Raw genomic sequence first — 13,269 nt, forward strand, 5'->3', positions numbered from 1 at the left:
AAAAACACTGATGACAACTTATGCTGGAGAGGTTGTGGGAAAAAGGGAACACTTCTGCATTGCTGGTGGGAATGCAAGCTGGTACGGCCCGTTTGGATGTCAGTGTGGCGATTTCTCAGAAAATTAGGAAATAACCTTCCTCAAGACCCAGTAATACCACTTTTGGGTATATATCCAAAGGATGCTCAATCGTGCCACAAAGACATGTGCTCAACTATGTTCAGAGCAGCTTTGTTTGTCATAGCCAGAACCTGGAAACAACCTAAATGCCCCTCCATTGAAGAATGGATAAGAAAAATGTGGTACATTTACACAATGGAGTATTACACAGCAGAAAAAAATAACGACAGCTTGAATTTTGCAGGAAAATGGATGGAGCTAGAAAACATTATTTTGAGTGAGGTAACACAGACACAGAAAGACAATTATCACACGTACTCATTCATAGGTGGTTTTTAAACATAAAGCAAAGAAAACCAGCCTATAAACCACAATCCCAGAGAACTTAGATAACAATGTGGACACTAAGAGAGACTTACATAGATCTAATCTACATGGGAAATAGAAAATAGAAAAAGACAATATCTCCTGAGTAAATTGGGAGCACAGGGACCTTGGGGGAAAGATTGAAGCGGGGAGGGGAGAGACAGGGAGGGGAGCATAGAAAAAAGTAGAGCTCAACAAATATCAATAAAAAATGTATTTAAAAAAATAAAATAAAAACCTTCTCCTTGACCACACCATGGAGCGGTCATGTCCGTTTTCATATCTGGTACTGAAATCCTCGGTTTATACAGAGGACCTGGGTTTGGTTTCCAGCACCCACATAGCAGCTCACAGCCATCTTTAACTCTAGTTTCAAGGGATCTGACAGCCTCTTCCGTTCTCCAAGAGTACCAGGCATGCACACGATGAACCGGCATACAAGTAGGCACACACACACACACACAATAATTTAAAAAAATCCTTAAAATAAGAGAAAAAGAGAGCTCTATGTTTTACATGGGCCATAAGTCCCCAGTCTGTGTTCTGGCTGGCTGGTTTTCCCTCTGGCTTGCCACAGAGCCTCTGGGATCGGAACCTCCCTTGCTGTTTTAGGTGCAGGAATCATGAAGACTCAGCTCAGACCTCTCATTTATGGTAGGAAAAGCTGAGGCAAAAAGTTCCGCTGCTGAGGCAGGCAGGACCTCTCCTCCCCTCCAGTGCTCACTCTGATCCCATGTCCACAGGCTTCTTTCTTCAGAATCTACAGACTTTGGAAAGTGTGAATCACCAGGTTGCCCCACCCCATGGCTGTAAGGGTCGGTCTCCCCCAAACATCATAAGCTCCTGCAGGGGAGGGCTGTGCTTGGTTCAATGTCATGCTGCCATGTGTCATACAATGCTGGCCACAGTTAGCCTCCTCAGATGTATTTGTTGCCGAAAAGAATGAAGGGAACACATATCAGAGGATCAAAGGCACAGGAATCGGTTCTTATGCGTGAGGACGTTCATGTGTAACTCATGAATCTACTCAATGGCTACCAGCTTTGCTCCTGAAGATGGTCTCTTACCCCCATCCGGGAAAAAGAAGACAATGTCAAGAATGTTAGCCCTTTAACTGCTATTGTATTACATACTCGCTGCCAGGTTAGGTCACATCTGCAACTGCTTTAGGTTGGGTCAGCTGCTGGGGGAAGGGTGGGGGCTGGAGCAGACGTTAAGGCAACAACCAAAAGAGAAACATGTGTTCTGCTAGGGCAGAATCCACCACAGGCTCTGACGTCACCCTCCACTGCCACTCCAGTGGTTTGCAGCCCATCCTGCTCTCTCCCACTTTAAACGAGAGGCCCCGTGCTGTCTGGGTACCGCTCTTCATAGGCAGGAGCGCCTCTCTTGCTGCCCAAATGATGCTTCCCAGCCTGCACCCAGGCCTGGGCCCTGAAAGAGAATCTCCCTACTCCGTGCAAGACTCTGTGCTGCCAAAGACTCTCAGGCAGAGAGAGCAACCAAGTGAGTTTGGCCCAGTTGGAAAAAGGCTACAAATCCAAGAGCTGACAATTCCACATTGTGAAAAACACACACACAAACCAGACTGGGCCAAAGACCACAACCTTTTCATCTGTTACGTAGACGCTCACCAGAATCTTCCAGCGTCCCTTTGGAACCACTGCCAACATTCAAGGAAGCAAAGTCAAGACCCACACGTAGTCATGGATGAGGCTCTAAGGAGTGGCATTTTCCCTGGCCGGGATTTGTTGTATATATATAAAATGGTCTCTTAATGGAAATCTGGGGACCTGGGGGTCAAGGAGCCAGGGGATCAATGGGGCGTCCACTCTGCCACTTAGAAGCTGGGGTGGGGGGGGATATTTTTAGGCTGCATTAGGAACTGGAGCGAATCCAGTTTCCCTGGGAAACGGTGGGTCCTTGGCATTGCTGCTTTGCTCTCTAAATTAAACTGCCTTCTGGGAAAACCTGCTAAGAAATGAAGCACACAGCAGTAAACGTTGGAAACTCAACTTTTGAAACTACGAAACTACTAGACTACCATCAGTAAGTATTCAGACTCAGCAGGGAAAGTTCTGAAAGTTTAGTTCAGGCATAAGGAACACACAACGGAGCGCGCACATTTAAATAGGAAAATCTGCTAAGTTGGGGACATGCACACACCTATGAAACTTTCTTTTGTCAGTGTGTTGAATGTGCCTATCACTCCCCATGCTGGGGCCCTCTGGAGTTCCCTGCGTCTGCGCCACTTCTGTCAAGATTGGAAGAGATGGAATACAGACATTTGGAACTCCCGGTTGTTTGGGGCAGAGCCCAGCTGGTTGCAACTGTGCTGTGCTCTGTCACTTGGGAACCATGGCAGTGTTGCATAAGAAGAAACAGTGGTGTGTTAGACTCTGCCCGGGTTGCTGACAGAGAATTTTAAAGCCCCTCTGTCCTAACTTTTGGTCTTTGACCCTGGTCCCAAAGCTTTGAAGATGCCTCTGCCTTCCCTAAGGGACAGAAGCACCTTTTGCTTTAATGAGATGACTCCTGGTGACCCTCCAGATAGCTTCAGGGTGGGCAAGTCATTGGCCAGGCCAAGGAAACAGGGGTTTGAAACTTTCAGTATCACTCTTGACCTCCCTGGAGGGGACATGGCAGAGATAGAGTTGACCACCCGTTGAGAATAATTTAAGCAGTCTTGCTCATAAAATAAGGCTACCGTGAACTTCCCACAAGGCCTGGGTACACATCACTGAGGTGCTGAACACATGGAGGTGTGTGGAGGTTGGCACACCTGGAAAGGAATCCAAGTTCCACAGCACACATTGCCCCATGGACCTCTTCCATGTTGATCTACCCTTACGAATATTCCAGTAATCGCACAGAAGGTACTGTCCTGCATTCTTTGAGAGTATCCTACAAAGTCATTAAATCAGAGATCATGGTAGGATCCTGAACTTAGAGCTCGTCATAAGGATAAATGACAACCTATGACTTGCAAGTGGCATCTGAAGGGAGGAAGCAAACCTGTGCTATGGAGCCCACACCCCTTAGAACACCCCTAAGCCAGGCATACACACAGGCTGCTCAAGTTGGATTCCCAGCATCCACATGGAGGTTTACAATCCTCTAGAACTCCAATTCCAGGGCATCCAACCCTCTTCTAGCCTCAGCAGGCACCATAATCACCTTGCCTTCAGCCACTCAAGTGCTGAGATTAAAGACATGCTCACCATGACTGGCTATTACTCCCTTTTTTTTTTTTAAATCAAAGTCACAGGAGCAGAGGGCCAGGCTCTGGTGGAGCCAAATGCCCAGTGGTCTATAGGATCTGGAGCTGGCTGAATGGAAATTCTGGGAGGTAGTTCTTCCAGAGAAGCCCAGAAAAATGTCCCCGTCCCACCTCACAAAGCTCAGACAAGGCCACTCCTCCTCAGGAAAGAAGCTGTGGTCACCAGGTCATGCGAGCAAAGCAGCAGACCCTCTAACCCATGGGCTCTCTAGCCTCTGACAGTCACGGAAGGAATGACAGCCACAGGGAGAAGAGGTGAATGCATGGGGCAGGGAGTTTGATTACCACTTTGATTTCATTAGTCAGGGGCCCAGAGCTTGAAACATAAGCACCCACTTCTCAAACTCCATTTTCATTAGCATCTGCTGAGTCCCCATAAATGAGTCTAACTGTTCTCTTGCCAAAAATAAAGTTTAAAAACCACTAAATGTGTATGTTAATTTGGAAACCTTGCCTCTCTGGCTCTGGGTTCTGAGGTGAGGATTTAAAGGTCAGAGCTAGAACCAGGCATGTGGTACATGCCTTTAATCCCAGCACTCGGGAGGCAGAAGCTTAGCCTGTCAGGTCTACACAGTGAATTCAAGGTCAGCCACAGTTGTGTTGAGAGACCCTGCCTCAAAGGGGTAGGGTAGAGGGTGGGGTGTCAAACAGAAATAAAGATCACAGTGTTGAGAAAGGGGGAAGAAAATTCTGGTTTGAGCAGAAGTCACAGGAGGGATAAGGTAAACTATGATTTGTGAGGAACCAAAGCTACAGACAATGAGAGGGGATGTGGGGGACAAGCCGGAAATCTTCCCTGACGCCCAAGTGTAAGTTTTTAGATACAGAGACACTGTTCAGATCCAGCCACACTTTGAACTCTAGGGGTCCCCAATAGAAGGGGTGGGAACAGAGCTAAGCCCCAATTCAAACCCGGATCAGCTCCCAGGCCTCAGTGTTTCAGAAGGGGTAGGATGGAGGCAGGGGTGGGGACTGAATCAGTGACTTACACTGTACGCATTGATAATCAGTTGAATAATATTTTTGGAGTCGCCATGCAGAATCTCCACAGTGGTTCCAGGTATCAGTGCTGTAAAATTCTTGGAAAAACAAACAAACAAACAAAGAAATTACTTTTTGCCCTTTTGTGCTGGCTAATTTTACGTCAACTTGACACAGCCCAAAATCATTGGAGGCGGGAATCCCAGTTGAGAAAATGCCTCCAATAAGTTTGGACTGTACGCAGCCTGTAGAGCATTTTCTTAATTAGTGATGACGGGGAGGGCCCAGCCAACTGTGTGGGTGGTGCCATCCCTGAGCTGGTGGTCCTGGGTTCTATAAGAAAGCAGGTTGAGCAAGTCATGGGGATCAAGCAGTAAGCAGCACCCCTCGATGGCCTCTGCATCAGCTCCTGCCTCCGGGTTCCTGCCTCCAGGAGTGTCTGTCCTGACTTCCTTCTGTGATAGACTACAGATGTGGAAGCCTAGCCCAAATAAACCCGTTCTACAACTTGCTTTTCGTCGTGGTGTTTCATCTTGGCAACAGTAACCCTATCTAAGACACCTTCCGTCCTGTCAGAGTCAACACTGCACTGTGGACAAGAGTAAGGACCAGACTGTGCTCGGTCACTCTCCCACGCCACATGATGGAGAAGGTGCCACGGGAGAGGCAAGAAAGAGTGGGGTGAGTACACTCAGTCGGCTGTGCAGGGTCGCAAAGGGCTGACAGCGAGTGAGCCGTTCAACCTCTGGGGTCACCATGGCCCCCTGATTCTTTCGCCATCACGGCTGGCAATCCCAGGCTCATTTTCAGATGGCTCTGCCTGTTCTACCGGAGCAGAGAGGGCCACTCCCCAGGTGTCTGAGGGACATCCTATCTTATCAGTAAGAAGCTAAGATATGAAGGGTGTCCTAAGACCTTTTGATACCCGTGTGTAGGTTCTGGGACAAGGCCCTTTGTCCTAGCACAACTCCTGAGTGCTGCGCTGACTGCAGGACAGAGGCCCCATTGCTCTCAGGCTGTACAGGTCTCCCCATTCTGAGAGAGACAAGTCAAGGAGGATTTCTCCCCTAGTGAAACAAAGCCCAATGCAGCGCCTGCAATCAGTCCTTCTAAACATGCAGTTTGCAGTAGACAACTTTTAACCCACCATGTTGCATCAAACAAAATGTGTCTTTCCATTTCATCATCTAAAATAAGCTCAGGCTCAGAGAAGATACAGAATTCAGGGAGACACTGTGGCATTTTCACAACTGATAAGGCAGGAGCCTTTGAGACACAATCAAGCGTAAGTTTTTAGGAGATTAAGGGATTCCTGACAACATCCCCTTCACAATGTACAGGACATCAGGGGTGAACTGGGTTTATACTTAGTTCACATGAGCTCCTGCATGGCCAAATAGTTTGTATGTGTGTGTGTGTGTGTGCATGTGCATGTGTGCACGTGCGTACATGCATGCGTATGCACCCACCCCTGAGATCATACACGTAGGGGCCAGAGATTAGACTGATGTCCTATGTGACTCTCCAAGGAGCTTGAGTGCAACTTGCAGCTCGCTGTGATTGCCAGCATGGTGGCCCAAGTGACAGCCAGGAAAAGACTTCTTGGCTTGAACAAGCCTATCGCTCTTTTCTCGGTCACTGACTGCTTTTTGGGAGGGCTACTGTCCTGGGCCACTCCTGGCCTCCCACTTTCTGCAGGAAGGCGTATAGCTGGAAAACTGAGTTAGCCATGCAGGCTGCCTCGCGTCTGTTCCAGTTTCTTCTGTGCAGAATTTCAGTTCATGTTTTCCTTCTCAGCTGGAACAGGCCCCGTGTCTCTAGCCATCTTCTGATAATGACAGATCATACAATTTTTCTACATATTTCTTTTAATTAAATAAAACAGTTCAGACTTCTGGTGAAGACACTCATGGCCATGTGATCATTCTAGAGTCCCCTTAGTCTTATTATCTCCAAGCACAGCTAGAAAGGGCCACAGTGTTTGCCTCCTTTGACCCTGTCCACTCCCATTCTGATGGCCAACGGGCTTTAAGTCAGAAAGAGCCCCAGATTAGGTCACGCCCCCTGTACCTTGTAGAGCATATAGTGGTTCTTCGTCACTGCAAAGATGAGGTTGATGTTGTTCTCCGCCAGCTTCTCCCCAAGCAAGGCAAGTGATGGATAGTCCTAAGGCCAAAGCAAAAGTCAAGACTGCAACAGTTTCAACTGGCTGGACACCACCAGCATGTGACCTGCAGGCAGGCAGAACTCCTGGAAGGCATCTTCCCTTGGGTCCCCACTGGGCCCAGTTCCCAAGCTCATTAGCGACTCCTGAACTAAGAGGTTATGGGAAGAGACACTCAGAAAAAGGCCCCTCTAGGGTTCACCAGACACTCCCAAAGTGTGGGCATGAGGACTAGAGCATCTCTAGGTGTGATCCGTATCCCCCTTCATCCCTTCAGGAGGGGTGGGGACCATTGCAGCTCTAGGAAGACCAGCCCCAACTCCTGCCATCTGCTGCCAGCACCAATCAGCTTGCCCCCTTCCTATGGGTGCTCCTTGCAGAATTTTCCTTTTCCTGTGCCTAACAGTCAAGCCAAATGCCTGCAGATCCTGCTCATGGCTCAGAAAGACAAAGGAGGCCACTGCTCTCTGGAATTGAGCAGTGATGCTGGGAGGTGTATGTGTCGGCTGAATTCAAGTGAGGAGAAAGGAAGGATAAGAAGCAGTTTAATGAGGTCCATAAGCATTTTAAGAGCTACTGGTGGGTACAAGGGTCGCCATTGGGTGAGGTCCTATAGTTACAGGCCCCTTTTCCAGACTCCCTCATCCTGGATAACCTGGAAGTTTGGATGGTCACCTCCTGAAGTTGGAGAAAATGGACTTGTTCTGCAAAAAAACATTGGGAATAACTCTTCCCTAGCCAAATGAAGAAGGAAGAGGAGGAGGAAGAGGAGGGAGGGAGGAAGGAAGGAAGGAAGGAAGGAAGGAAAGAAGGAAGGGAGGAAGGAGAAAGAAAGTACATATTTCTAGAAAAGCTGGGTGCCCTCTAATTCCTATCTCAGTCGAGACCTCTTCAGGAATGCAGGCTCCACCTTGCCTTCAGAGCACCTCTTCATGAGAACCACTTGGTTCCCAGGTTACTTCCAGGAAAATAGCTCCCACTAGGTAGGTATACAATGGCGCAAAGACAACCAGCTACAGAAATCCCTGACGAGAATTAACAAACAAAGAAGACCTAAAACCTAGTCAGAAGGACAAAATGATGAATAAAACTGGATCCCCAGGATGGAGGAGAACATAGCGAGTACTGAGAACCACTGAGGTGTCCAGGGACAGGGAGGGCATGGGGTGATAGGGAGAGGCAAGGGGAGCCCCCCGGTCCTCACCATCTGGTTGGATGCGGTGTATTCATTGGCTTCATTCAGGTGACACTGGCCGTCGTGTGGTTGAACCAGGCCACCCAGTTTGCCATCCAGCGCGATGTGGGGCACGTCATCCGTTGTGAACACCAGCAAATGCAGAGCGTCTTTGCGCCAACCGATCTTTTCCTGAAAGACGGAAGACAGAGGGTGTTGTAGCCTTCCTGAACAAATCTGCCCGGGGCATCATCCAAGACAACAGCAGCTGGCTGCAGGGCTCCAAACCTGAATCAGAGGCATGCCCTTCCAGTAGCAGCATGGCCTCTCACTTAGACCCACTTCACAGAGGCACGGATGAGAGAAATCGCCAAGCTCTGCCCACACAGGCCCACATGCCTAGACACCCACTCCAGCAGCATCCTCTTTCCTGGGCCTGACTTCATCCAAAGGCTACATCTCTGGTCGGGCTCCCAAACAAGCCTGACCCCACCCCGATGTCTTCATCACATGCACTGGCTAAGACTGTAGAAGATGATGGTTAAACACTTCAGACCCTGGTAGATAGGAATCATTCAGAGTGAAGCACCCGAATGGCCAAGAAATGGTAGAAACACCATCTATTCTGGTAGGTGTGAACTCTCCAGTCCTTCCAGAAATCACTTCAGTGCCCAGAGTGCATCAGATGAGCTATTTCTCCTTTACTGTTTCACTGCATGGGATTAGCTGAGGCTCAGCTACACACTGTACCACGGCAAGGGAAGGGCTCCATACCGTTCATATGCAGCCACTATAGCCACAACATTGCACAAAGACATGCAGGAATTATCATAGGAACTGGGATACACGATCACCCTTTACTATTGGGGAAAGGGCATCACAGAATGTATTGGTGACTATAGGAAGAATTGAAACTCTGCCAGGAGTAAGTGATGCTATCCACTAGATATGGAACTCATGATGGTGGGATTCATAGACCCCAAAGGTGAAACGCTGGTGTCTTCTCAACGGCAGATGAGGACTTGCGTCCCACCCTCTCATTCATCATCGTCTGAACAGCTATGATGCTGCCTTATCTCATTTAAATGCAGCATGGGCACAGAAGAATATATCATATTGTCAAACAAAACAAGGAAGAGAAGAGGAAAAGGGCTTCAACAGAGGCCTGGAGACCTGCTGCAGACAAGAGCAGTCACCTAGTGAGAAGTCAGGTTTGTAACCATGTAACTTTTGTCCAACAAGCAGAACCCATTTCCTGCTGTGGGCCAGATCCCTTGGAAGGTCACAGATCTACAAAAAGCTTATTCTGGCTCTTAAAGATATTCCATTTAAATGAAAACAGCAGCTTCAGCATACCATGAAGGTATTAAGGAAGGCAAATACAAGGTTAACGGAAGCCAGGGGGGGAAGAGGAGGATGATGATGATGACGATGATGATGATGGAGAGAAGGAAGAGGATGATCATGATGACGAAGGGGAGGATAGGATGAGGATGAGGATGGGGAGGAGGAAGAAGAGGATTAGGATGATGAGGAGGATAGGATGAGGCTGAGGATGAGGATGATGGGGGAGGAGGAAGAGGATAAGAGATGACTGTGATGGAGGGCTGAGGTAGAGAAAGCTCTTCCCAATTCGGATGAAACTCAAGCTACTCTGGAAGGATGAAGGAGAAGCCTTCAAGGAAATGGGGAGAAGAAATAGCGAGGGAGGGAGGGAGCAGAAAAAGAAACAGGCATTCTAGGCATTGGCAGAAAGACAGGAAAGGGGCACATCAAAGAGACCCCCACATCTTGGGGAGCTGGAGCCTCCTCACAGCTATACCAGGACAAGCTAGTCATGGGACCCTGAGCTGGGACGAGGCTTTTCTTGGTGGGACAGGAAGAAGATGCAGAGCAGCTGCCAGGGTTGTGCTAGGCTCTGACTCCTGGTCTGTTATTTTGCACGTTCTGAATGTGTATGCATACACTTAAAAAGAGAGAATACCACACTACATAAATTATCCCTCAATAAGCTAGACTTTAAAAAGAACCACCAGCTTTAGGAAGTATTTATCTGTCAACTCAGTGATTTTATTTCACAGGACTCTAGTCACAAAAGTACCATGAAATTATGCATAACCATGTTTTATCAGGAGTAAGGAAAAAAGGGCAAAGACATGAATATCCTAGTAGATGGGAACAGGGATGTGAACTGAGATAGCCCCTCCCCCACACTAGAAATTATGTTCATAAGAAGTCTGAAATTAGCCAGATGGTGGTGGCGCACACCTTTATTTCCAGCACTCGGGAGGCAGAGGTAGGCAGATCTCTGTGAGTTCAAGGCCAGCATGGTCTACAGAGTGAGTTCCAGGACACGCTCCAAAGCTACAGAGGAAAGAAAACCCTGTCTCCATAAACGAGAATAAAAAAGTCTGAAATTACATGCAAGCCAATGACAATGGAAACAAAGAAGCAGACATCTGTAGTGTGATTACCAACTGCGTAAGAAACATAGAATTCTGTTTTAAAAGACCAGGAGACACTGGGGGGAAATGCCATAATGTGTTTGGAGTTGAATTATGAGTAATCTTTTTATTCCCATTATTTTTAAGCCGCAAGCCCTGAACTTGTGAGACTGATCTTTGAATGCTTTGTTCAGGTTCCGTTTTTCTCTGGCAGCTTCTCTGTGGTCTCCTGGAGACACAGACAGATGAGGGGTTAGGTTAGCAAGGATCAGACAACACAGAACTTGGATGTGTGTGCACAGTTAAGTAGATATCTCAGGAAAGAGCCCAGTACACAGCAGTGTTTAAGCTACGACTGCTAGATCCCAAAATCAACGTTGCTGGAAGGAAAGCACTGGAGCAGGCACTGCTCCACAAGTAACAGTAAGTCTGTTTCCTCTAAGTGGACTCCTGATCACTAAATGGTGTCAACAGCCTTGGCCCAGAGATCAGGTCACAGGAATGGGTCGGAACACAGTCAACTCACCCACGTAGGCTGTCAGCTTGCAGACTTCACATGGCAACTCCAGAGTATTTAAATTCAAAATAAACTGCCTACTGTCTGGCTGTCCATAAGGTTGTGTTGAAGACTTGCGTTTTGTATTCCATGTTCAAGACGAGGAACAACACTGGGTAGGGGGGATTTTATTCCTCATTTGAACGGAAGTTACTGGACTATGATGCAGAACATCCGAGGGAGCTAGAGCCCAACATCTCAGGAAGAGATGAATCTACGTCCAAGTCTCTGCTTTGCTCCAACTGTGGAGCCCTATGAGAGCCCCTCATTTCTCTTAGCCTTTGGGAAACGGAACTGAATCTGCTTGGCATGGCTGTTGCTGGATCTTTCTACACAGTAGATCTGAAAAAGTGCTTGGCACATAAAGGAACCTATCATGGGACTCAAGATTATTATTCAAGGGCCAGGATTAACCAGTTTACTTCCCTCCTCTTTCACTACTTGGTAGTAAGGCCACATATCTGTTACAGGGACGATGGATTATTCCAAAGCAAGTGGTTAAAAAGTCCTGTATTGCCGGGCGGTGGTGGCGCACGCCTTTAATCCCAGCACTCGGGAGGCAGAGGCAGGCGGATCTCTGTGAGTTCGAGGCCAGCCTGGTCTACAAGAGCTAGTTCCAGGACAGGCTCTAAAAAAGCTGCAGAGAAACCCTGTCTCGAAAAACAAAACAAAACAAAACAAAACAAAAAAGTCCTGTATTAATTAAGAACTGCTGCATGCACGTTAAAATGGGCAAAGTTAAGTTGGTGATGTGGCACACACCTATAATCCCAGCCCTTAGGGTGCTGAAGCAAGATCATGAGTCTGGGGCTATGAATTTGAATTTGAGGTCATTCTGAATTACACAGTGAGACTCTGTGTAGTGGCTTAAGAGAGAAATGTTGTCAGAGGTTTGGCTATTTGCACACCGGGTCCCTATTTGGTGGTACTGTCTGGAGAGGTCCTAGAACCCTTAGAAGGAGCAGCCTAGCTAGAGGTACATACGTTACTGGGGGATGGCTGTGAGTGTGTTTAAAGCCTCTCCCCACTTTCGGGTTACAATCAGCTTCCTGTGTGACAAGATGGGAACAGTCAGCTTCCTGTTTCAGTTGCCTGCTGCCATGTTTCCCCGACCACAGCGGATTCTCTCTCTCTGGAACCATAGCCAATACAAACCCTTCTGCAGGTGGCTTTTGGTCATGGTGTCTACCACAGGGACAGAAAAGAAACCAGGAGACCTGGTCCCCAAATGAACAAAAGACCTCAAAGGATGATAAAAATCTGTGGAAACCAGACCCCTCACAGCACGGCTGGAATTATAAAATGATACAGATACTTTGGAAAAACATTGACAATTCCTTAACAAGTTAACACTATGATCAGACCAGCTAACCTGCTCCAGGCATTAACCCTTAACAAGTTAACACTATGATCAGACCAGCTAACCTGCTCCAGGTATTAACCCTTAACAAGTTAACTCTATGATCAGACCAGCTAACCTGCTCCAGGTATTAACCCAAAAGAAACAGAAGTATATGCCCATTTAAAAAAAAGACAAGAACATTGATATTCATAGAGCTTTCTGGGAATAGACAAAAACTAGAAACAGCCCAAATCCATCAGCAGGTGGATGGTTAAATAAACTGCTGGGTAACAGTACAATGGTAGACTACAAAGGGAATGAGTGGATACATTTGCCAGCAAGAAGGACTCTTGGAATAATGGCACAGAGTCTAACAGACCAGGCAAAAGAGAATAATGTACGATATATATAAAATTTTAGCAAGTACATCTTATGTGCAGTGAGAGTCAATTTGTGGTTGCTTAGGGGAGATGCAGAAGGAGAAATGACAGAGGTACAAACTCACGGTCTAAATGATATGTTCATTAGCTTATCGACTGGGGTGGGGGACTTGCATGCCTACCAAAGCACCCAAGTGGAGGCCAGAGGACAATCTGTGGGAGTCGGTTCTCCCCTTCCACCATTTAAATGAGACCTAGGGCTCAAACTCAGGCTGTCAGGCTTGGTGGCAAACATCTTTACTGGATGAGCTATCTCACCAGTCCAATATTAATTTGGATTTGATGATGGTTTCTTGAGTAAATATACATGTCGATTTCTTCAAACAGAGCCAGGTATGGTGGAACGTATGTGTGAGTAATCCTAGCACTCAGGAGGCTGAGGGCAAAAGGATTCCAAGTTTG

At 47.4% G+C, this 13,269-nt stretch overlaps 1 protein-coding gene across 2 annotated transcripts in view; it reads right to left on the reverse strand.

The window, feature by feature from the left end:
- Positions 1–13,269, reverse strand: part of Itgb5 (integrin subunit beta 5) — a 109,558-nt gene that overhangs the window by 39,852 nt on the left and 56,437 nt on the right. For both annotated transcript variants that reach the window (XM_038345422.1, XM_038345421.1), the window contains exons 6-8: positions 8,116–8,277; positions 6,818–6,913; positions 4,756–4,845 (exon numbers count right to left, since the gene is read on the reverse strand). In XM_038345422.1, coding sequence (XP_038201350.1) covers positions 4,756–4,845; positions 6,818–6,913; positions 8,116–8,277 — 348 coding nt within the window. The remainder of the gene's footprint in view (positions 1–4,755; positions 4,846–6,817; positions 6,914–8,115; positions 8,278–13,269) is intronic.

The sequence above is a fragment of the Arvicola amphibius genome, chromosome 10 (assembly GCF_903992535.2).
Source record: "Arvicola amphibius chromosome 10, mArvAmp1.2, whole genome shotgun sequence".
NCBI lineage: Eukaryota > Metazoa > Chordata > Mammalia > Rodentia > Cricetidae > Arvicola > Arvicola amphibius.